The 25482-nt window shown below is 33.5% G+C and overlaps 3 protein-coding genes, 2 non-coding genes and 2 pseudogenes across 6 annotated transcripts; all 7 read right to left on the reverse strand.

Moving 5' to 3' along the window:
• Nucleotides 1–5298: 5298 nt before the first annotated feature.
• LOC120197153 lies at nucleotides 5299–6879 on the reverse strand (annotated as a pseudogene).
• Nucleotides 6880–8582: 1703 nt separating this feature from the next.
• LOC120197131 (vacuolar iron transporter 1-like) lies at nucleotides 8583–11408 on the reverse strand. Its single transcript, XM_039198743.1, has 4 exons — nucleotides 11007–11408; nucleotides 10791–10876; nucleotides 10579–10693; nucleotides 8583–9003 (listed from the first exon to the last, which is right to left on the reverse strand). The coding sequence occupies exons 1-4, from the start codon at nucleotides 11249–11251 to the stop codon at nucleotides 8706–8708; spliced, it is 744 nt and encodes a 247-aa protein (XP_039054674.1). The 5' UTR covers nucleotides 11252–11408; the 3' UTR covers nucleotides 8583–8705.
• A 1698-nt stretch (nucleotides 11409–13106) lies between these two features.
• Nucleotides 13107–15384, reverse strand: LOC120197133 (small nuclear ribonucleoprotein Sm D2-like). 2 transcript variants are annotated; one of them, XM_039198744.1, is made up of 6 exons: nucleotides 15286–15384; nucleotides 13958–14013; nucleotides 13813–13831; nucleotides 13604–13681; nucleotides 13403–13507; nucleotides 13107–13302 (listed from the first exon to the last, which is right to left on the reverse strand). In XM_039198744.1, exons 2-6 carry the CDS (start codon nucleotides 13960–13962, stop codon nucleotides 13186–13188), a joined length of 324 nt encoding a protein of 107 aa, XP_039054675.1. In that variant the 5' UTR covers nucleotides 13963–14013; nucleotides 15286–15384; the 3' UTR covers nucleotides 13107–13185. The 2 variants fall into 2 exon arrangements, with proteins under 2 accessions (XP_039054675.1, XP_039054676.1); XM_039198745.1 differs by lacking the exon at nucleotides 15286–15384 and adding an exon at nucleotides 14925–15225.
• Nucleotides 14716–14799, reverse strand: LOC120197251. Its single transcript, XR_005523253.1, has one exon. It is a non-coding gene; the product is annotated as a small nucleolar RNA Z159/U59 (small nucleolar RNA).
• LOC120197249 lies at nucleotides 14923–15008 on the reverse strand. Its single transcript, XR_005523252.1, has one exon. It is a non-coding gene; the product is annotated as a small nucleolar RNA Z159/U59 (small nucleolar RNA).
• On the reverse strand, nucleotides 15082–15173 carry LOC120197250 (annotated as a pseudogene).
• A 5059-nt stretch (nucleotides 15385–20443) lies between the features above and the next one.
• On the reverse strand, nucleotides 20444–22128 carry LOC120197134. The gene is made up of 4 exons (XM_039198746.1): nucleotides 22036–22128; nucleotides 21365–21625; nucleotides 20985–21143; nucleotides 20444–20904 (listed from the first exon to the last, which is right to left on the reverse strand). The coding sequence occupies exons 1-4, from the start codon at nucleotides 22036–22038 to the stop codon at nucleotides 20671–20673; spliced, it is 657 nt and encodes a 218-aa protein (XP_039054677.1). The 5' UTR covers nucleotides 22039–22128; the 3' UTR covers nucleotides 20444–20670.
• Nucleotides 22129–25482: the final 3354 nt, after the last annotated feature.

A 25482-nucleotide genomic window follows, 5' to 3' on the forward strand; every position in this document is an offset into this window, starting at 1 on the left:
GTCTTTGTACGTTTCAAGGCATTAGTCGAAAACCAATTTAAACACCGAATTATTACCCTCTATTCAGATAATGGTGGTGAATATCAAGCCCTTGATCGTTTTCTCTCCACCAATGGTATATCACATCTTACTACACCACCCCATACACCAGAACATAATGGTTTTTCTGAACGACGTCATCGACATATTGTTGAAACTGGTCTATCTCTCCTTACTCATGCATCAATGCCTTTAACTTATTGGACTTACGCCTTTGCCACTGCTGTATATCTCATCAACCGTATGCCCACACCCACACTACATTTTTCATCTCCTTTTGAGAAACTCTTTGAGTCTCAACCCAACTACACTAAACTTCGGGTGTTTGGTTGCTTATGTTATCCGTGGCTTCGTCCTTATTCTCAGCACAAACTTGACTCTCGTTCCACTCCTTGTGTTTTTCTTGGCTACTCTTTAACACAAAGTGCATATATCTGTCTCGCTCTATCCACTTCTAAAATATACATTTCTCGTCATGTCAAATTTCTTGAAAACTTATTTCCCTTTAGCACTCACCAAATCCATCTAGCGCGTCCCACCCCAGAGATCATTTCCAAATGGCTTCCCCCGGTCCAAATTTTACCAATTTCAAGTGGCTCACTCAATACGCCTCCACAAAGGGATTCCTCATGTCAACATCCGTCACAAAATACCCAAACAGACCACTGCCCTTCCTCATCAGTCGACCGTCGATCCCTATCCATAGACCTCCCTTTACCCGAACACAGCTCGGTTAATCGCCAAGAAACCATCGTCGACCATTTACCACTAGAACCACACAATTCTGAGACCTCTTCTGCTTCAATCATAGCGCAACCCACCCATCAAAATACCCATCCCATGACCACTAGATCGAAAAAACATCCATAAACCCCTAACCAAAATAAACCTCACTGCTATCATTTCTCAACCATCAGACATTGAGCCTCATACTGTTTCTCAAGCCCTAAAAGATCCCAAATGGAGACAAGCTATGAATGATGAGTTTGATGCTCTTGTTCGGAATGGAACTTGGGAGCTTGTTCCATCTACTTCTCTGCAGAATCTTATTGGATGTAAGTGGGTCTTTCGTATTAAACGGCTTCCTAATGGTTCTATTGACAGGTACAAAGCTAGATTAGTTGCCAAAGGCTTTCATCAAATACCTGGAGTGGATTATCATGACACTTTTAGTCCGGTTGTCAAGCCGACAACAATACGACTTGTTCTAAGCCTGGCAGTCAGTAGAGGTTGGCAATTGCGACAATTGGATGTTAATAATGCCTTTCTTCAGGGCCATCTTTCCGAAGATGTCTACATGGCCCAGCCTCCAGGATTTGTTGATAAAGACAATCCAACACATGTATGCAAACTAAAGAAGGCAATATATGGACTCAAGCAGGCCCCATGGGCTTGGTACCTTGAACTTCACCAATTCCTCATTGAGTCTGGGTTCACAAACTCTCAAGCAGACACTTCCCTATTCATTCTTCACTCAGGTGACACTACTATATATCTACTTGTTTATGTGGATGACATTATTATCACAGGCACCAACACCAATATTATTCAGCGCTACATTGACCTCATGGCACAAAGATTTTCAATCAAGGATCTTGGCACATTGTCTTATTTTCTCGGCATTGAGGTTCTAACTACTCCATCCGGTCTGCTGCTTACTCAAAGGCGCTACATCACTGATCTTCTTGCCCGGACAAAAATGATTGGTGCAAAACCTGTTGCTACACCACTTGTTACAGATGGAAATCTTACACTTCATTCAGGTACAGCTCTAACTGACTGCATAGAATATAGAACAATTGTTGGCAGTCTACAGTATCTTTGCCTCACTCGCCCAGACATAGCATATGCTGTCAACAAGCTTTCTCAATTCATGCATCGCCCGACGTCTGAACATTGGAATGCTGCAAAACGACTGCTTCGATATCTATGTGGCACATTAACTCATGGATTATTCCTTCACAAGGCAAATCCACTTTCCCTTCATGCATTCTCAGATGCTGATTGGGCTGGAAACAAAGATGATTATACCTCAACGAGTGCCTATATTGTCTATCTTGGTCGTCATCCTATTTCTTGGTCATCCAAGAAACAACGTACAGTTGCTCGATCCTCCACGGAGGCTGAGTATCGATCAGTTGCCGCTACTACTTCTGAACTCAATTGGATTTGTTCCCTTCTCACAGAACTTGGCATCACTCTTTCTACACCGCCTGTTATCTACTGCGACAATGTTGGTGCCACCTATCTCTGTTCTAATCCAGTCTTTCATTCGCGCATGAAACATGTGGCACTTGACTATCACTTTATTCGGGGTCAAGTTCAATCAGGTGCTCTTCGTGTTACTCATGTTTCCTCAGCAGATCAACTTGCCGACGCTCTTACCAAACCGCTTCCACGAAGCCGATTCCAAGATTTAAGGGTCAAGATTGGTGTCTCCTCCGGAGCTCCATCTTGAGGGGGCATATTAGAGAATTAATTATAATAGATTTTATCTATATTTTAAATTATTGTAATCAATTATAATATTCTTGTAATTAGTTGTAATCCCCTAACTCTAGGCTAGTCTCCTATTTCTATGCCTTGTAATTAGTTGTAATCCCCTAACTCTAGGCTAGTTTCCTATTTCTATGTGTCCAATTTTGTGTATATATATTCACTCTTAATCAATGGAAAACTCAAGCCATTGTTTCTCATTACTCTTCTCTCTATTTCAACATGCTAAATGCCACTTGAATGGTCCCGTCCCGTCGGCCTTTCAGATTCGGATTGGCGGATTCAAAGGTGTTGTGGCTGTTGACCCCACCTCACCTTGGAAGTTATCCCTCAGAAAGAGTATAGAAAAGTATGAATCAGAAAACACAAAACTAGATGTCTTGACTTGGACTAAGCATCAACCTTGTTTCCTGAACCGCGAGTTGATTACTCTGTTGTCTACACTCGGAGTGCCGGACCGTGCTTTCGAGAAAAAAACAAAGAGAAGTAGTAGATCAACTCAATGCCCTTCTGAGGGATCCCTTGAAGGCTCAGGAGGCGCTGGAGGTGATGTCTCCCGGAGAAACTACCAACATTCTCAAGGAAATGCTCCAGTGTGGTTATAAGCCTGATGAAGAACCATTCCTTTCCATGATGTTGCAAACATTCCGAGAGTCGAAGTTGCTGGAGTTGCGGTCTATAATGGGATGCCTAGACGAAACCAGAACATTGAATTATGGCCAAGTGTTTGTGCAGTTTTCTGGCTCTAGACCTGGGCAACGTTTACTCGTTCAGGGTAAGGTAGTTGTCGCGAGAAACCCTTGGTTGCACCCTGGCGACGTGCATGTCTTGAGCGCAACCGATGTGCCTGATTTGTACCATATGGTGGATTGTGTTGTCTTTCCACAGAAAGGAACCAGGTACATCAAGGCCATGCCTTTTCTTATACTGTTTATCCCCTCTATAGCATGCATCATTTACATGGACGTGAATATGCTATATGCTAACCGGAAAATGACTTCTATAACAATTTATAGTTTTGTTCGAACATGTTCATCCAGTTCAAGGATTAAGGTACAGTTGCATACATATTTTGTTTAGCAGGGCATCACGGAATTACCGATTAGCTGTACCTGTATTCTTGTGTATTTGTGTTAGATCCTGCTCAATTTATGAAAGCTATCTGTATTTTTCAATGTATTTACACATGATAAACAAGAAGGTAGTTGTGATTGTTTTCTATATAAATTTCACCCTGCATGATGATTTACTAACCCGAAATCGAATCAAATTCTTAGACCTCATCCGAACGATGTTCGGGAAGTGATCTGGATGGTGATATTTACTTTGTCTGTTGGGACACGGATTTTATTCCGCCTAGGCAAATTGAGCCTATGGATTACCCACCAGCTCCAAGTGCTACACTGGATCGTGAAGTAACCATTGAGGTATTATTCTTTTAGGTGTTCTGTTCATGTTGTTAATCATTTAATGATCATACCGTGTAGTCTGTTTCTGGCAGTAGCTTCCGTTTTCGAACTCGATATCCTATGCGATTTTATTTGCTGGGTTGTGGAGATTTAATGCTGTGATCATTGATAATTGCTATAATGTTTTGGTGTAGGAAATTGAAGAATATTTCACAAACTACACGATCAATGGAAGTTTAGGAATCATTTCACATGCCCATGTTGCTTTTCCTGATAGAGAAACCGGCAAAGCGATGAGCCGCTCGTGCCTGGAGCTTGCGAAGCTGCATTCGATTGCGGTTGACTTTCCGAAAACAGGCGTACCAGCTGAAATTCCGCAAGAATTGAGTCATAGAATATCCGGATATCATGGAGAAGTCGGAAAAACCAAGTTATCAATCACATAGAATTATTGGAAAGCTTTTCCGAGAGGTGAAAAGTCTTGCACCCAACGAATGCTCGATCAATTCCTTAACTCGGGAGAAAATGGAGAGGTTTTATGATCCCGACATGGAAGTCGATGGCTTCGAGGATTATATCGACGATGCATTCTTCCACAAAAGTAATTACGATTACAAACTGGGGAACTTGATGGACTATTATGGGATCAAGACCGAGGCCGAAATCCTCAGTGGTTGTGTCATGAAAATGTCGAGATCTTTCACTAAGAGAAGAGACACGGAAGCCGATGGTATGGACGTGAGGTCATTTGAAAAAGGAAACTAGGTCATGGTTCAATGAAAAGCGAAGTGGATTGGATGATGAAATAGACGATGCATATGCAAAAGCCTTGGCTTGGTACAATGTCACATACCATCCAAGTTATTTTGGTCAGTATAATGAAGGAATGAATAGGGATCATTTTCTGAGCTTTGCTTGGTGTGTTTATGACAAGCTGATCCAAACCAAGAAAGAGAATACGAGCATTCGGAGAGCTTTGGATACGTCGTCTTTGGAAAGCCGGTTTCGACGTGGATTGGGTTTGGATTGAGGCGGTTCGGCATATGTTTCCTGTTGTCCGAAGTATGTAAATCTGGGTAGTTAATGTTTCCCTAGTATGATCGATGTTGTCTAATGTAAATACCAGTGGTTGTAATTGAGAAAAAAAGAAAGAACATTGTATGATATGCTGCAAATTATGTTGGTTTGATGTATGTACGTGAATCCTGCCTTCGAACTACGTCGGATAACGCTCGGCTTGCAGTGCTTTCGTCAACCGAAACAGCCAATGCAGTGGAGAGACGTCGTAGGCAACACCGCAGCATCACGCGAATCTAATCAATAACATTATAAAGGTGGAGGGACTAAATGAATATCAAATTTCATTGGGAAACTGCCCATTTTTATCAAAAATCTCGATGCTAAACTGCCCATTTTTCTCTACTGTCGCCGCCATCTCCTCCGGCGACGGGGTGTATATCGGCAAGTTAAACTAATCCACTTTGTCTTCCTTTATCAACCCTTCATTCTCCATACCCATGAAGCTCGACGACATGTACCCGTACATTAGACTAGCGGTCAATTGAGAATAAGTCATTTCATTGGGAATACTGGGCATGCTGATGACCATCATGCCGCCACTAACGATCTTCGTTCCTCTCGCACACAAGAAATCTTCCATGTCCGTGGTGAATTGAGCTGCGTAAACTCGGACTACTTCGTCGGAAGCATTGGTGTAGTGTATCCTCCCTTTGTTCCATGCACTCATGTTTTTGTCTAGCAGGCTAGCAGCTCTTCTGGTACCTTGGAAAGCTAACGGAGAGCGTACGAGCTGTGCGCGAAATGGATCGAGGATGCCGGGAACAACCGGCGGTGATACGAGCCCGGCACACCGGCCGGGAAGTAGGGCGTTCCCCGAGGGAGAGACATGAAGAGTGTGTTGAAATCGATGGATGGTTGGTCGTTGAAAAACACTAGGAATTCGAGTGTTTTGTCGGATTTCGGACATCGGACACTGTACTTATGTTGTATCCTTAACCACATTTGCAGTAAATCTCTGCCAATTGTGATAATTACAAATTTTTATAGGAGTTAAAATGTAATTTTACCATTGATTTGACTTCAAACTTTCCTTTTTCTAGAATAGTTAACTCCACATGAGGTCCCTTAACTATAACCTCTATTTTAAATTGGTCTCCATACTCTAAAACATTTTATATCGGTCCCCAACTATAACCCATTCTAAGTTGATCAAACTTTAAAACATTTTATGTCATTCCTCAAACTATCATATCATTCCATTTTGATACTGATAGTTTAAGGGCATATATAGAATATCTTAAAGTTTATGGACCAATTTAAAATGATGTCATAATTTGAAGACCGATATAGAATATTTTAAAGCTCAAAGACTAATTTAAAATAAGTCGTAATTTGAGGATATCCTATCCAGTTGTCTCTGTTTAGAATGAATAAATCACAAATTTTATTTTAAGAGATTAAAATATAACTGGGTAAATTACACATTTAGTACTTAAACTATCAGCTTTGGTCCTTTTTAGTATCTAGACTTTCATTTTTTTTTCAAAATCATACCTAATGCTTAGTTTTTGTTTCATTTTAGTACCCTCCATTAAAGAAAAACTTGGAAGTTTAGGTACTAATATAGACCAAAACTGATAGTTTAGGTATTAAACGCGAAATTTACCCTATATAATTTTATCATATAACTTATAGTTTTACAATTCAAAGAGGTTCATGTATAATTTTACCAATTAATGAATTAAAAACTTTAAAAAAAAAAAGATTAGACCTGAAAGTAAGAGTTTCTGGTGTAGCTGTAAGCGCCATCGCCACCGTTGACATGAAATGAATCTGGAAGTGGCTGTCTTTCATTGTCACTACCACCGTCGGCACCGCTGATGAGTGGAGTCGGAGTAGAATCAACCTCCACCATTATTGTTATTTGTAGAGATTAAATAGAAATTAAGGGAGAAAATGGCATGCACGTGCATATCATGGAGGAATCAATACTATATTGATTTGTTTTATTACATTAATGCTGTATATCATGTCTGGTAATATACATACGAGTTAATCGTAGTAAACATTTTCAAATTATGACTTTCATTTTAAATTTTGGGTAAATTATGTTTTTAGTTTCTATATTTTCAATTTTTTCAAATTCATACCTAAAGTTTAGTTTTTGTTTCATTTTAGTATCTTACCGTTAGAAACTTTAGTCTTTGTTTCATTTTAGTATCCCGTTCAAAATTTAACATTAAGTTTTGAAAAACTGAAAGTTTAGGTACTAAAACGGAGCAAAACTGATAGTTTAAGTACTAAACGCGTTAAGTTTTTAACGGCATGATATTAAAATGAAATGAAAATTACACGTTAGGTATGATTTAAAAAATTAAAAGGTTAGTCATTAAAATGGATCAAAACTGATAGTTTAAATACTAAATGCGTAGTTTACCCTTTAAACGATTAAAAGTTTTTCACAACAAACAAAGAGTATATTTTCAAATTACTCAAAATTTGACATATATAATTTACAGGAATCAAATGGTTAAAATATAAAATCATATAAAATAACTGCCTTTCACAGAATCACAGTAATAGAGAGAGAGAGTTAATTGTATCATATATCCTCAAATTATAACTCTCCTTTTAAATTGTTCTTAAACTTTTGGATGTTTCAAGTTAATCCCCAAATTATTACTCTTATTCTAAATTAGTCCTTAAACTTTTGAACATTCTATTTTCATCCCTAAACTATGACCCTCTTTCTAGATTAGTCTCTAAACTTTTGAATATTCTAATTTCATCCCCAAATTCATCCAAAGATGTAACTAGTTTCAGTCATAATTTAACCTAAATTTTGTTTTTCTTCAAACATATAACTATATAACTTGGACTAACGATTTTATTAACAATGAATGTGATCTGTATATACGTATAGTTTGCAATGAAATTGGAATGCTCAAAAAGTTTGGAGACCAATTTAGAAAGAGGGTCATAGTTTAAGGATGAAATCAAAATGTTCAAAAATTTGAGGACTAATTTAGAATAATATTCATAGTTTAGGGATGAAATTGAAACATTAAGAAGTTTAGGAACCAATTTAAAATGAGAGTAATAGTTTGAGGATATACGATGCAATTAATTCATATATATATATATATATATATATATATAAACACATACAATATACATACACTGATACAGTTGCATAGGCAAACATGATTCTGTCACTCTATGCTGAGCATGAGATCAGTCTCGAAAGGCACATGGGAGCATGGTTTTGTCCTTGTCAAACATGGGACCAGCAAGCTTGCTTGTCTTCTCTGCCCCATTAATACATTCCTTCTTTTAGCTTTACGTTTTGTTTATTCTCCTTTTTTATTCAATCGGATAGGGTTGGGAGATTCATGCTTAGTATTTGTTGATGCAAAATTAAGAGATCGGTGATGTTTGACTACGGTTCACCTTTCTGATTTGGGTGGAGAGTCGATAAGAACGACGGTGAATCGGTGATCGAAATTTGGGTGGGGATTCGTTAAGAACGACGGTGATCGGAATCATAAATTATGAATTTTCGAATCATAGCTTTGCATCCACTCTTAATGAGAGTACATATACAAGGAGAGAATTGCATGAGGATGTGGGATTTAAATCTAAATACCAACATTAAACGGATCAAAGGAAACCCAGATGTTCTGTTCTCATCAAACCCTGCATTATAAACTATCTGGTTCTTCAGACATTAGTGAATAAGAACTAAGGATGGATAACCTTAGCTATGCCGAAAGCGGCGGCGGATGCAATGGCACCGATGAGCGCGGTTTGGAGAGCGCTTTTAACCGGTTTGTTTCCGGTGAAGTAACCTTTGGCGTAACCGAAGATGAGGAGTGCAGCTATGGTGATGACCACCGATGCAACCACAGCATCCTTGGCTCTTGGGATGAACATGTAGGGAAGGAGTGGCACCAATCCACCAAATATGTATGCAATGGCAATGTTGAATGCGCTTTGCAGTGCTCTCCTTGGATCTGGCTTCTCTAATCCCAGCTCAAACCTGCATATTTTATCAAGGTCAAATTATGTGATTACTCATTAGTCCTTATACTCTATTTTAATTCATTTTAACCCTTGTATTTTTTTTGAATTTTGAAATTCTAATTTTGACTCAAATAATACAAGGATGATATGATTAAACTACAAAAACTTGAAATAACCAAATCAGAAATCAGGAACTAAATATAAGACTTAAAAATAACATAGAGACTAATAACCGATGACGAATTCAGAAATGTTTCCCAGGGTAAACACACGTATATTAACAACGACGTAAAATGGGTGAACCCAAATAAAATCTTAGGATTGGAATAGACTATAAAATTAATAACTAATAAAAGAAAATCCAAATTTATCCACCCTTGATATAGTATGAGTCCCCCCATACATAATAACGTAGTTTAACTTAACAGATTTCACAACTACTGTTTGATTTAAGAACAAATTAAAGTACATAGACAAACTAAATCCAACTTACAATATAATTCATTGACTAATAGAAGAATTTAACCTTTCGCCAGTCGTTGTGTATTACTACCTTGGAATTTTATGAAAATAAAATAAAGATGAACATAGGATGATCTATAACTTATATCTGATCATCACATAAACCATAACAATATTCGAAGTTGAATTGGTATGAATCTTTAAAATAAAATAAAAAAATCTCTCAATATAATTTTTTTTATAATTAAAAAATGGATAAATTAACACATTTAGTATCTAAATTATCAGTTTTGATCTGTTTTAGTACCTAAACATTCATTTTTTTCAAGTCATACCTAAAGTTTAGTTTTTGTTTCAGTTTACTTCCCATGTTCAAAATTTAACGTTGAGTTTTGAAAAACTTTTGAAAATTTAGGCACTAAAACGGACCAAAACCGATATTTTAGGTACTAGACGCGTTAAGTTTTTAACGGCGGGTCCTAAAATGAAACAAAAACTAAACATTAGATATGATTTTAAAAAAAATTAAAAGTTAAGATACTAAGACGGACCAAAACTTATAATTTAGGTACTAAATGCTAGTTTATCCTTAAAAACACTTAAAATCATACTAAAAAGTACATATGGTCGGTTGCTAATTGAATCAATAAAAGTTGATAGGTTGTCTTTTTGTCCTCAAGTATGATCCACTGAAGAATAACGAGAGAATGTAATAGAGAAGTATGGAAATCTTTGTTACACATACAAACAAAGAGAATTTTCTTTAAAGTAAATCAAAATGGCCCCCAAAGTTGCATGCAAGAATCTGATGCAGTCTGATCCCTTGCCACATGGGGACCTTCTTAAAAGAGAAAACAGCTTTTAGCCGAACATTTGAAAAGCAAATTTGGCATTTTGCTCTACTTTTTAGAGACTCATTCACGCAATTCGTCAAACAACTCAACTGCTACAATCTAGCTAATATTCATTCCAAGAGAAGCAAACAAACAATTGTTTACTTTGAATCTATTCTTTTTATCTAATTGTTAGGTACTTAAAACTTGGAATCGCTTGTAAAACAATGGATTCCGCCCATAACGCCATTGTTGAAGGATTGATAACATGAATGCAAATATAAATTTGAACTTACTTCATCATGAAATCAAGCCAAGCCCGAGGCCTTTTTCTTAGAGCATTTACCACCGGTGCATATTCGTGTGGTTCTACGCCATACTCCGCCAGTATCTCCGCCACTTCAGCAGCCTCTGCATTTTCACCAAACAACAGAAAGAAACCAGTAATTTTGACACTACTGTATTCATGAAATGCAGCCGTATTCATGATGATAAGTTTAACTATTACCAGTATCAGGCACACTGATGATTTCTTCTTGCTCTCTTTTCAACTCCCTTGCGTAATGATCGGCTTCACTTTTAGCCGCGAGGTACCTGCAAAGGCCTAACATCTTTACACCTTTCCACTTTCATTTTGCTCGCATTTTCTTAGAAACCAAACAGTACCCATTGTCCCAAACATATCTAAACAACGAAAATATCAATATACGTGTTTTGAGTTTACCCGCCGAGTCCCATGGAGATGGCTCCCGCGGCAACTTCGGCGATGCCGGCGGTGATAACAATTGAAGAACTAGCGTTGGCGCCGGATAATCCGGCGGCGAGAGCAAATGGCACGGTTAAACCATCGGAAACACCGATGATGATGTCACGGACGATCTCTCCGGCGGTGAAGTGTTTCTCCTTGTGGTGATTGAGGAGGCTTTGCTTCTCGGGTTCAACGGTTCCTCTACCGTTCTCGGCTGCCATCGGAAAACGAGTTCGTGGGTGTGCGTTTGTTTGTTGTTTTGGTAAGTAATTGCAGGTTTGAAAGGGAATCGAAATGGGAAGTCGTCAACAAATATGGGCGGCTCTGGTTTTTGTATAAAGAAGGGAAAATACTGGCGTGTTTGGCAAGTGTTACCTTTTTCCATATGAAGCCGAACTCCGCAATTAATTGGATTCGAATCCAGGTTATTTATTTATTACGGTAAATTATCCTTACCCTTTATAAAATAAGTGTTTAAATTATAGCGGTATTTATAAAAAAAATAATTACATTATTTTCTAAATGTTGTCAGTGTCTACAATCGTTATCACTTTAGGTATTTGGACCGACAACGACGTTAATTTTCTTAAATGACACATGTCACGTTATTGTAATTATGAAATTTACTTTTATTAAAATATTAGTATATTTATAAAAAAAACTCTAATTTCTCTTAAATTACAAAAAAATCTCTAAAAACCCCAAAACCTAACTCTAATTCATTATTGCTATCCTTTCTGGTCACGACCACCATCGTTGACATAGTCCATATCGTCCTCCTAGTCATACGTCGTCGTAGTTGTCGCTGATTGGCCATTAGAATCGCGTGGGTTTCATCCTAGGCTTCGTGGGGTATAAAACATCAATCGGTCACAATTTCATAGGGTTTTGGTCGTCGGGAGAGGTGAGGTCGGGTGGAACTTCATCGACGGCAAAGGGTGACGGCCGACGTGGTTTTAGGGGTTGAAATGAGAGTTTTTAAAGTTTTTGGGGTTATTTTGATTTTTTTTGTTTTTAAATTTTAATTTTTAAAATTTTAAATAAAATTTTTAAAATTATCAGAATATGAAATGTACCACTTAATGGAGGAAATTAACAATGTTAACAGTTTGAGCACCTAAAGTGATAACATTAGCCATCGAGTATAAAAGTAGTTTAAGGACCTATTCATGAAAATGTTATAATTTTGACACTTATTTTGTAATTAAGCCTTATCCTTAAGTGTGAATGACGTTTGGAGTTTATATTGGTTTTATTATTGAATTTCAAAGTGATTTAATTTTAATATTACATTTTATTTTTAAATTGAGTTAAAATATTAATGTATTAAATCATTAATAATCAAACTAAATGATAGTTTAGTGCTAACTTAAAAATAAGGTGGTGACATAACCAATAAATAGTTTATTTAATAGAATAAGACATTAGATCTTTTAAGCAAGGTCAAGGGTCCAAATCTTAACAATTGCGATTGGAGCAAATTGGGTTAGGAGGTCGCCCTTGCCTTTGCATAAATATTAAGATAAAATATATATTTGATACCTAAACTATCAGTTTGGTCCATTTTCGTACTTGAATTTTCATTTTTTTTTTCAAAACCATACTTCGCATTTAGTACATAAACTATCAATTATGATCCATTTTAGTACCTAAACTTTCATTTTTTTCAAACTTAACATTAAATTTTGAACAAAATACTAAAATAAAACAAAAAGCAAAGCTTTTAACACCATAATACTAAAATGAAACAAATTTTAAACTTTAAATATGATTTTAAAAAAAATTAAAAGTTTAAATATTAAAACAAACGAAAACCGATCATTTAAATATTACACACATAATTTAAAATATTAACAATAATTTACTTAATTTGACACACACAAAATAGTTAACAAAATTTCAAAATCGAATAGTTAAAGCATCTACAAACAGTGTACCCTAATTTATTTGACTTATCACACCAACACCAACACCATGTACCAATAAGTACAGTTGGGTGTTTAATTAGGCACTATAAATTGTTATAATAATCCATTAAAGATTTTAGCAATTGGTAATAATAATTAGTAATTTACAAACAAGGCAAGATGTTTTCCATTGTTGAATACAGACAACTACAGAAGTTCAACAACTGGGAGCACAGGCTATGCTAAACTTACTTGGGATTCCTAAGAACAATAATAACAGAATCTCCCCTCAGAAACATCTTGCTGATGAATCTATCCTTGTTAACCGGCAATGCCTTCTTCTTGCCTTTCCCGGTTTTCGGCACCTATATTCGAATGGAGAAACGATTTTAACCTTTTAATTCGACCGTCACACAGATTAATGTATAAGATGAAGGCATACGAAAGAAGGAAACGAGAAACTACCTCGGTCCACATTTCCCTGACATTTTCCAGAACCATGTTGCAGTGGCGGTCGAAAGCTCTCACTCGGCCTAGGAGTTTTTTGTTGTTTCGACAGTTGATGAGAACCTGCTTCCGTAAAGATTAAATTCGGTTCTGAATAAATCATGGTGTGATTAACGTTTAGATGAGCATTGCTAGGGGTTCAGAATATTGAAATATTACCTGAGTGTTGTTTTTAACGCTCATCATCAGAACCGATAGTGGCCCGGTGTTAAATTCCTCTTCTTCATTCTTCACAGTCTGCAGGCAGGTAAGCAAGCAATGAACCGATATCAGCAAACATATATGTTTTACACGATAGCGTATGAAAAACAAAAACAAGCATTCTTTTCGATTTAATGAAGAGGGAAAAAGCATTTAAGGATACATACATCTTCTTCCATCGGTCGACTGCAAAAAGCAAAGCAGACAAAAGAGAGGATTAGCATATGATACACGAAATGCAACGAGCAACATTTTAATGCTACTAAATGAACAGAGCAAATGACAGAAGAAAAGGGCAAAAATAATCAGCACCTCATTTTCAACTACGAAATCTTTCAGTGTAATCTCTTGGTAACCCCAACAAAAACCTGCAAAAAAATAAAACAAATACAATTAAAACCAAAAACTCGAGAAATGCTCTGTACATGTTACAATGGAACCAACAGGGGAGAACTGGACACTTTCGAAAAAATTGTAGAATATGAAAATGCATAACCAAAAAACACTACAGAATTTGCCCAAATGGAAATGGCATTACTTGATCTTCACTACAAAATTGACCAATGATCAAAAACAAACTATTACTAGTCAAAACCCAATGGCTCGGTTTTACTTTTACTTTATGTTCATATGAAAATCATCAAAGCTACTCAAGTTCGAGTTTTTTTTATTAATTTGAGGCAAGTAAAAGGCAATATCTATTCAAAGATAACTTTGAACCATTTAATATTAAACAATCACCAATGGCAAATGCTCGAACCCAGAACCTCAAGAAATAACAACTACTTTATCACCGAGGTCACTTGGTTCATGCTACTTGAGTTCGATAGTGAATGTCAGACATGGGTATGTTAAAGATATATATATATATATATATATATATATAACCATGATTAAATAGGGATCAAACATGAGTGTCTGACAAGGTTACTTCAGTAAAATAAAGATTTGGGCAACATACAGAACAAAGGTTACTTGATCCATAACCATGACTAAATAGGGATCAAACATTACTTGATCCATAACCATGACTAAATAGGGATCAAAAATTGTATTGAAAGATCTTCTGAAACTCTTCAGCTCAGGTCTCCATAAACTTTCAGCATTTATTAGCTCAGGAGAACGAAAGTTTCATACTAAACATCATCAGAGTGACAAAAGAACTTCAATGCCTAATAACGAAAAGATCAAATACAAGCTACGTTATTAACTGAAATGCAAAATAAATTATTTTCCTAAACACTAATTCAACAGCAGATATAAGCTAATTTACATCAACCTCTTCAGTTCAGGTCTCCAGAAATTTTCCGCATGGATTTTCTCGGAAGAACGAAAGTTTTCATTTTCAATCATCCTCAGAGGCAAACAGGATAAATATTCAATCAATAAAACACACCACGTACAAAATGAAATAAAATATTAAAACAAACTATAATATCTCTTCAGCTCAGGTCTCCATATAGAATTCCGCATGGATTTTTCTCTCGGAAGAACGAAAGTTCTTCAAATTTAAATCATCATCAGATATATTTTGCGGAATCATTACATTATCGAAAACACTAAACAGAAAAAAAAACTAGCTGAGCAAACATTTGAAAGGAGTGAAGAGCGGGAAAAGAAGAGATTCAAAATGAATTTACCTGATGAGCACCTTGACCAATGAGATCTGGTTTGAAAAGAAGCAGAGGGAAGAGCCGTTTTATAGAGATTCCTTCGGTCCTTCGACGACCAAAGAGAAACCCCGTAGTTTTAAATTAGGGTTTTTGTTGTTGGGCTTAAAACTAGTGTTTGGGGGCAAAATTGTCGCAATAGATAAATTTAGATCATTTTTAAAATTTAATTTAAGATTTACGATAAATGTTACTGTATAAAAAAATTTCGTTACGTTTAAATAATATTTAAAATATATTATATCATTGACCACTCAATTGTATAACCCTTTTACTTTAACTATTGATATTTTAATTTTATTAATCAGATCATTTAACTATTTAATTATTGTCAATCAAATCACTTATCATTAACAATTGACGAAAATGCTGACATGACAGTTAATGAAATTGACATAATTATACATTTAGTCCTCAATGTTTATACATTCTATTAATTTGATCTCAATTTTAATTTGATTTAATAAATTTATTATTTTATTTTCTACTCAATCAAATAGTCACGTAAACCAATAGGCTAAACCCTCCGCTTGATTGAAAGCTGCAGAGTGCAAATTACATATTGTAACAAAATGACAGAACAAATAAAAAGAAAGTTAAAAAAGATACAAAATAATTTCATATATTTTTAATAGAAATAAATTAAGTTAATAAAAATAAAATTATTATTTAAATTAAAAATTATTACTTAAATATATATAAGGAATTATTAATAAAAAAATTTAAAATTATTACTTAAGTTATACAACTTAAATATATGCTTATATATATAAATTAGTATTAAATTTATCAACTAATTTATTTTTTAATAATTTATTCCTTTTTAATAAAAATAAATATATATATGTATGAGATTATTACTAAAAAAATTAAAATTATTATTTTTGGGTCAATCAACTTGATTGGGATGTTGATTCATAACCCCAAATACCTAGGTTTAAATCTCGTCCATCCCTTTTGGGTGATTTTCTCTTCTATTGCTAATTTTTCATCGAATCTAACGGTGACATGTGTCTTTATTTGATTGTGTTGGGTGGAAAATAAATTAATTAAATTAAAAAAAATCCCTCATTCATGTTGTGACATGTGTCACAATCTAACTAGATGATTAAATTAAATTAAAATTATGATCAAATTAATAGAATGTATAAATATTGAGGATTAAATGTATAATTAATCAGATCATTTAACTATTTAATTATCATCAATTAAATCACTTACCATTAACAATTGACGAAAATGTTGACATGACAGTTAATAAAATTGACATAATTAAACATTTAGTCCTCGATGTTTATACATTCTATTAATTTGATCTTAATTTTAATTTGATTTAATAAATTTATTATTTTATTTTCTACTCAATCAAATAGCCACATATGTCACCGGCTTGGATAAACCAATAGGCTAAACCCTCCGCTTGATTGAAAGCTGCAGAGTGCAAATTACATATTGTAACAAAATGACAGAACAAATAAAAAGAAAGTTCAAAAAGGAATACAAAATAATTTCATATATTTTTAATAGAAATAAATTAAGTTAACAGATATACAATTATTATTTAAATTAAAAATTATTACTTAAATATATATAAGGAATTATTAATAAATTTTTTAAAATTATTACTTAAGTTATACAGCTTAAATCTATTCTTATATATATATTAGTATTAAATTTATCAACTAATTTATTTTTAAATAATTTATTCATTTTTAATAAAAATAAACTTATATATATATATATATATATGAGATTATTACTAAAAATTAAAATTATTATTTAAAAGTTTTGAACCTGGCAATAAAATTTTGAATAATTTTAATTTTTACTAATAATCTCATGTATATATATAAGTTTATTTTTATTAAAAATATGTTATAATATGTAAGTTTATATATATATATATATATATATATATATATATATATATATAAGTTTAATTAGTTACCATATGTAAATTGCATTATGCAACTTTCAATCAACTAGAGGGTCTAGCCTAGTGATTGGGATGTTGATTCATAACCCACAATACCTAGGTTTAAATCTCTCCCTTCCCTTTAGGGTGATTTTCTGTTCTATTGCTAATTTTCCATCGAATCTGACGGTGACACATGTCATTATTTGATTGATTCATGTTGTGACACATGTCACAATCTAACTAGAGGATTAAATTTATTAAATTAAATTAAAATAATGACCAAATTAATAGAATGTATAAATATTGAGAACTAAATGTAGAATTATGTTAATTTTGTTAACTGTCACATCAATATTTTGTCAACTGTTAACGACAAGCAACTTGATTGACAACAATTAAATAGTTAAGTGGTCAGATTGACAAAATTAAAAGATCGATGATTGAAGTAAAAGGACTATATAATTAAATGATCAATGATATAATTTATCTTAATATCTTTTATTTAAACTCATCACATTAACGTGATGAGTGTCAAATCATTATAACAAATTTAATAAATTATAAATTAATTTTATAGATAACCTAATAAACTAATTCTTACTCGTTAGGCCTTTTGGCCCAATTTTGTCAGTGTTTAGTATCAAACATAAATGCATTTGGGGTTTTGGGCTATAGTTTGTTTTAGTTTATGGGCTCAAGTAATCAAATCACAAATAGGCTTTTTGGTAAACTACACATTTAGTCCCTCGATGTTTAGACTATTTCTGTTTTAGCCATTAACTATAAGTTTTTAACTTAATCATTTAAATTTCAAATTTCAATCGTTTAGGTAATTAGACCATCATTTTTAACAGCGTTTATTTTTTTGGAAAATTTGTGCAAACCCCCCTAAATCTCCCCAAACTTAGATTTTCATACTTCTTTTGATCTACTAACTTCAATAATACTTTCTTTCAAATGATGATGAGGTCTAGAAGGAGAAGAAAAGCAATATATCACAATTTCACATGAATCAAATGATGAAAATTACAGATCGAATCAAAATAAGATTAAAGTTTTTATTTTTTTGTAGGAAAATTTGAAGGAAAAAATCAAGCTGAGAAGAAGAAAGATAAAAATATATATATATACTTTAATACCAATTATATCACAAATAAAAAGAAACAAATATTAATTTCGCACAATGATTAAACATAATTTGTGATATATTAATTATATAATATTACATAATTTAATAAAAATAAAATAGAATTTTTTAGGGGAAAAAACAAATATTAGATGGATGCAGGGCATGAGACCCGAACTCAATGGGCTCCGACCCGAACTCGATGGGTTCCGACCCAACCGGGTTAGGTTTTTTTTTTAAAATTCGGGTTCGGGTCGGATTCGGGTTTAAGGTAAAAGATACCCGACCTGAAAAAAATAATTTTACCTTATATATTTAAGAATAATTATAATAATACCCTCTATATATTATTTTTTTCTAATTAAATCATTGTTTTTATTGAATAAAAATAAATTTTTTTTTATTTTGGGTCGGGTCAGATCGGGTTCGTATTTTATCTCAAAAATCCGAGTCGAGTGGAGGGTATATATTTTTTTTAAATCGGGTGGATAATGTAAAATTTTCTCACGCCTATTAAAGACAACAGCAAACATTCCTTTACCTTCAAATCATTCCCATATATATAAAAATAAATAAATATGAAAGAGCAGCCCATTATGACGTATATAAAAAATAGAACTAGCAACCCATTATGAAAGAGCGTCCCATGTTTCTTTCCTACACATTCACGTGCTTAACTATTATACTCTGCTAGAGCATATATATATGACAGATTAATGTTAATCCATTATACGAAAATACGAAGGGTGAGAAACATTTTTTTTTTGAAAAAGACGAATAAGATGTTCTAAATTAGTCTCATCAGTCGATTGTCGGAGGAGATCGAAGTATTAGAACGTTAAATTTTTATATTAATTTTTACCGATTTAGAGTAAATTCCGTAAAAAGTCAATATCAAAAGAAGAAACATAAGTGAAATACAAAAATTTTAGTAGAATGACGGGAAACGATTAACCAATGTTAACAATTTTACCCGACAATAGTTAAATTAATACTTAAAGTAAAATTTAGTGACAAAATCGATTAAAAAATATATTACTAGTGATTCCTTAATACTTACATTGAACCCAAAACTAAAGCTCACTCCTTACCTGAAACCATTTGATTAAAAAAATGTATTACTAGTTATTCCTTAATACTTACTACGTAAAATCAAAAAGTTTTACATCTTTTTAGGTCGTTGGATGAGGAAAAATCAAAGGTTGAGATTAACATTAAGAAATGAGAAGATATTCATTTGAAAAAAAATAATTAGTTAATCTCAGCCTTCGATTTTCCTCCTCCAACGCTCCTAAAGGGTATAAAACTTTTAGTTTTACATTATGTGGAAGTGAATCCTAACATTTATATATATATATATATATATATTCCAATAAATATCTTATCATTTTCTACCGTTAATCTTAACATTTAATTTCTCTCGCGGAATATCTTAAAAATGTGTAAAACTAAAAGAGCTTTACACGGTAAGGTGGATCCTATCCCTAAGTATATAACTGCATAAATTGCCCATATCTTGTAGCCATGCCCATGTGCAACTTGCTAGCTGCCCCCTCAAAATTTTCCACTTTCTTTTGCTTTCCCTTTTACCTCGTTTCGTACTTGCTTCGTGGGATTCTCCATTTTCACACCATTCCCTCCCTTTTTTGCAGCTCTTTTTGTCTGCCACATTCATATGAACCTAAACAAGACATTGTTCCCATCATACAACAAGAATTCAAGGGTCCCAAAATTAGATCGTAACCAAAGGTCATTCGAACATAAAACACACACACTTACGTGAAAAAACCGACGTTAATCGAGACAAATAACACGAAAAAACCGACGATAATCGAGACAAATAACACAATCTTTAAGGAGACAACATGCCAACTCGACCGTCTAAACTGAACTCTGAGTTTTGATGAATACGTGATTATAAAAGAAATATGTTATTTGAGTTATATCTTTGCATTCGTCGAATGATTGTAAATCAGTGTAAAATTAAAGAGTTTTATTTCACCGAAAAGGAAAACAAAATCATTATAGATCCAGGGGTAGATACAATACATCTTTGAAAAGCATTGCCATTTGCTGCCCATCAACCTCAACTCAATGCCCATTTTTTCACATGCTTTACAAAAAAAATTATTACCCTTTCATGGCATTGTGGGACTGACCTTCTCAACTAACCCCCCAACTAAGTTCCAAAATGAGGGTCTAATCTTCTCTTTCATTGAGAAAAAAAGGGAAAGAAAGTATGGCTTGATGAAATTGTTACTAGCTAATTTAAGTACCCTTTGTTGAGTATCGACCGAAAAGCCTCGAATCGTTAACCAACCGGAGCTCTACGAGGAGTGCCTTTCCGTTTCATCGATTGTTTCCTAGGCTTTAAACTTTTGGTCACCGATGTTTTTGTCTCCTCGGAGACATCGGTTGATGAAAGGGATGATTGCTTCTCTTCCGTGCTTATTTCCGGTGAATTTTTATTGCATTTCCATGGAAGACCGGGGAATTCGAGTTTACCGGTTCGGTTTCTAGGCTTCACATGATCAACGGTTGAGACCTGGAATGCATGTTAAAAGTTCAAGTCAAGTGAAATGGGGTATAATTCAAGTTATGAAACCGGGTTGAATTTTACTCTACCTTGCATGCAATGGAACAAAATCTATTAGGAGGGTCTTGAAGGTATCTTCCACAAGCTTCACAGGAGGCGCCCGGTCTCGGTTTCATCGACAGTTTAGCGTCTTTAGCTTGAGGCCGAGGGTTCAAATGTACAGCTTTTTCACCATTGATTTTATACGTCTGCAAAATGATTACAAATCATTCATGTATGCATGTAACAGTAACAATCACAACAAAATTGATATAGTTTGTGCATTCTAATAAGTGATTTACCCAAAAACAATCATTGATCACATCTATGATACTATCAAATCAACAAGGCAAATGAATCACATTGAATTCATTACACTTACAATGAAATTTTAAGAACTAAAGACCAATGGTAGGCACTGGGAAATCACCTGAATTTTAGAACAATCAATATGTTTCTGCACTTCTTGAAGTCGAACAACATCTTGATAGACATATTTGCAGATCTGAAGCGAAAGATGCTGGCTATGGACCTTACAGTGCCGGCAAAACCCGAGGCTGCAATCGATGCAGAACACGTTCTTCTCGTTTTTTCGAAGATCTTGATGATCAGAGCAAGGGCTAAAGAATTCGGTTTGAAGAAGGGTACTAAGCCAATCTGTTTCCTCCTTGATGAACAACTCGCAACCCACCTGCAATAACCAAATTCTTAATCCATTCGAATCGAAAAGGCTCGAGAAAAGTTATGAGCTTTCAAGCATATGGATTCACAATTCATTCTAAAATTACACCTTTGATGATTAATAAGTACTCAAAAGCAATGGATTTACTCATTTACAATCCATTACAAGATTCAACATTTTTGTGAATATACCACTTGGAATAAGTATAATTGATAAAATTCAAACACAAACTGTAACAGTTGTTGAATTCATGAAAGGCTGAACCTTTTTTCAGCAAAATTAAATAAACCAAAGAAGCTAATTCGGTGGGGTTTTTTCAATAAGTTGAATAAAGCTGCACGGATAGTGCTGTTTCTCAGTGTCTTTATCTAAAAAATTTCCTAGGAAACAAACAGAGAAAAGAAGTAAAATTTTCTCACCATTTTCTTCGCTTTGAATTTGATATGATAGAAATCCTTATCTGCTCTGCTCAATACTGCAATGAATACACTTTGCAAATTGGAATTTGCAGATTAAGGGAAAAAAGAGAGAAAATAGAGTGAGAAAATAAGCCCACGGAATGTGGAAAGACTGGTGATATAAGGAATGGAATTTTGCAGAGAAAAAATATTTAATATTATTTTTTAAAGTAATTATATAGAGTTAGATAACTCATTATATATTATTTTTTAAAAAATATTTAATATTTTTCAAATGATAAACACCCTAACTATTACATAACAATTAGGGGTGAGTAAAACTCGACTTAATTCGAAAATAATAATTTTTCGACTCAACTCAATTCAAAAAAACTTAACTTGAAATGACTTCGAATTGTAATTTCATAAACTCTACTTGATTTGAAAAAAATTCAAGTTCAAATCGAGTTGTAAAATACAACTCGAATAACTCAAAATTTTTAGTAATTAGTGGATAAATTTTCAAGTTTGAGTGGAGCCCCTCAATTTTTTGTGATATATGTATATCACATATGAAAAATATATATATATGTATCGTATTTTTTTTTATCAAAAATCACATTATTATATATATGTATTATATATGATTATAAAAAAAACCATTTAAATTGAAATCAATTAATATCATAATATTATAAATATTTATAACTAAATTTAGACAAAAACTTGAAAATTCGACTCAACTCAACTTGAAAATTTTTCAAGTAAACTCCGAGCTCATCAACTCAAATAACTCGAATTTTTTTGACTTGTGTCGACTCGATCGAAAGTTCATCCCTAATAACAACTTCACTAAGTGAAATTATAGGTAGATTTTAAAAAAACTAAAATGATTGGTTACTTGTTTGAGTGAATTTTTTTTTTGTCATTTTTAAAAAATAAATAATTTAGGGTTTATAATAATCCTATCATATTTTTACATCAATTTAACTCTCGAAATTGTTCAATTGCATTATTTATACCATGCCCCTAACTTAAAATCTTAAATTATAAGCCTTAAACCCTAAACCTACATTCTAATTTAAGGTTTATAAGTTAGAGTTTTAAGTTAAGGGTAAGGTATAAAATGATACAATTAAACAATTTTGATGACTAAATTGATACGAAAATACGATAAAGACGAAAATGATAAACTAAGTCTATTATAAGAGCAAATATGACCCTTAAGCCAAAAGAAAACCTAAATAACATAAGAAGGAATTTGACTTTTAGTAGGGGCATCATAAGAAATAAAAAAAGGATGCCTTTATTTCCAATAAAGGTACAAAGATAAAGGCTGTCCAATACATGTAAAGGGTAAAAAATATTTGCTCCAAAAATTCTGAAAATGCAAAACTAAGAGTTGACATTTTTGTTTTTATTAGGGGAAAAAAATCAAAGCTTACTTTGAAATCAATGTATTTCAAACCCTAAAATTTTTTGGTCAAAGTGTAATGATTTGATTTAATTGTTTACTTAGATTTTTTTTAAAATTTTGACTTATCATATTTATTACCATTTGGATTAAGACTAAGAATTAGTGTTTCTGATAAGTTAACTATTTATCAATAATTTGTTTTCATAATTCAAAGCTTAATTAAGATTAGGGTTTAAATTTGACATTAAACGCACACATCATTGATATTTATAGTACTCAAACCAGATATTAGGATTGTAAATGAGATGAGATAGATCGTGAGCTACTTGATATTGACTCAGTCAATGCTCGATAAATACTCGACTCGAGTTTTTAATGAGCCTAAACGAGCTACTTGATACTCGACTCGAAAAACTCGCGAGTAGCTCAAAAGTATAATATATTAAGATTTTATTTTTTTTAAATAAATTATTAATAATATTAATATCTATGTGTTGATTTTTTTAAAATGTACAATATCATGTATTTAAAGTTCAGTTTTAAGTTTGAGTTTTGGGGTTTCAATTGAGTTAAATTTAAGATTTTTTTCATTGCGAGTTTTTTTGAGCTTTAGTTCATAGTTTCGAGTTTGAGTCGAGCTTGAAAATTTTAGGCTCACAAGTTTTTGAGTCGAGTTGAGCTTAGTAATACTCGAACTCGACTCGACTTGTTTATAGTCCTACTCGAGACCTCAAGAAATAATAACAATTCATTTACTAACGAGATCGCTTGGTTTGTGCAACTCTGTCTTTTTACTACCGATATCGCTTAGTTCGTGTCACATCATCGTTTTGTTAACGATTTAACAATTCAGTGGTATAATTGAAACGAAAATCAAAGTTCAGTACTATAATTGACAAAATTAAAAGTTTAACGGTATAAATGATACAACATCTAAAGTTTGATGGTATCCGATGTAATTTACCTTAAAAATATTATTTGACTTAGAGATGGAAATAATAAGATTATACGTAAGTTTAGGTCAAGTGTGACTCCCAAGTTCAGGGCCAGGGCATATTAAGACTCAATTAGGATTTATATAGAAATTTACAGATTGTCCACCAAGAGTAACAATGATAGGATTCGAATTTGGTCTTATAAACTCAAATTCTAAATCTCAATCGCTTGTATCAACACTCGTAGGTATAAATAAACTCACAGGTAATATCTTATGAAACTCGTCACGATTATACAACTATTTTCTTATACACACGAAGTAGAAAAGGAAGATTTCAGATAAAAATCGTGACGATTTCCACTTAGTACTATAATAAAAGTCTTGGTTTAAAAAAATAATTTCCACCACGCCTTATAAAAAAAATCTCACTCTACTATTCGTTCTGTATGTCGGTTCGTATTCAGCATCGATATCTAGAAAATGTTAGGGGTCCCCTAGCACGATGAAACTGGGTACCATAGGTTACTTCCACGAAGTCACTGTTGTCCTATCAACGGCCATTGCAAACACCTGGCTAATAATAATATATAGTCTCTGCCATAATATTTACTTTGTAAATTCTAGGTCCACTTTGAAGATACGGTTCCCACAATCCTTCCAAGTTATAGATTTAATGCACACTGCATGAGCTTTGTCAACATTAGCCAGCATTGCCCACTCTTTGCTTACCTTGGGAAAAATAAGACTAGATATTTTTACACACAAACTCCATGTTGGAAACATATATTAAAACATAACAGAAACTAAAATAACATTAAGTTGTAGAACTAATGTTTGAAACATTATATCGTCAAGCGAGTCGTTCCGCGTAATTTATCGAATATGATCTGCATATGTACACAAGAGACAATGTCATACAGATTTCAGCCAGAATACCAGCCAAAGTATAGGAAGTTTAACAATAGTTCAGCATTTTAAGAAATCGGACAGACACAGTTATGCTATAACCTAACCCATGTCCACTCTTTCGTTATCTACCAAATATCCAAACCCAATGCTCATTGTATCTAACCCAAACCCACCACTTCTATATCTTACCTTTTATTTCCATGCT

The sequence above is a fragment of the Hibiscus syriacus genome, unplaced genomic scaffold (assembly GCF_006381635.1).
Source record: "Hibiscus syriacus cultivar Baekdansim isolate YM2019G1 unplaced genomic scaffold, ASM638163v2 tig00117047_pilon, whole genome shotgun sequence".
Classification (NCBI taxonomy): domain Eukaryota; kingdom Viridiplantae; phylum Streptophyta; class Magnoliopsida; order Malvales; family Malvaceae; genus Hibiscus; species Hibiscus syriacus.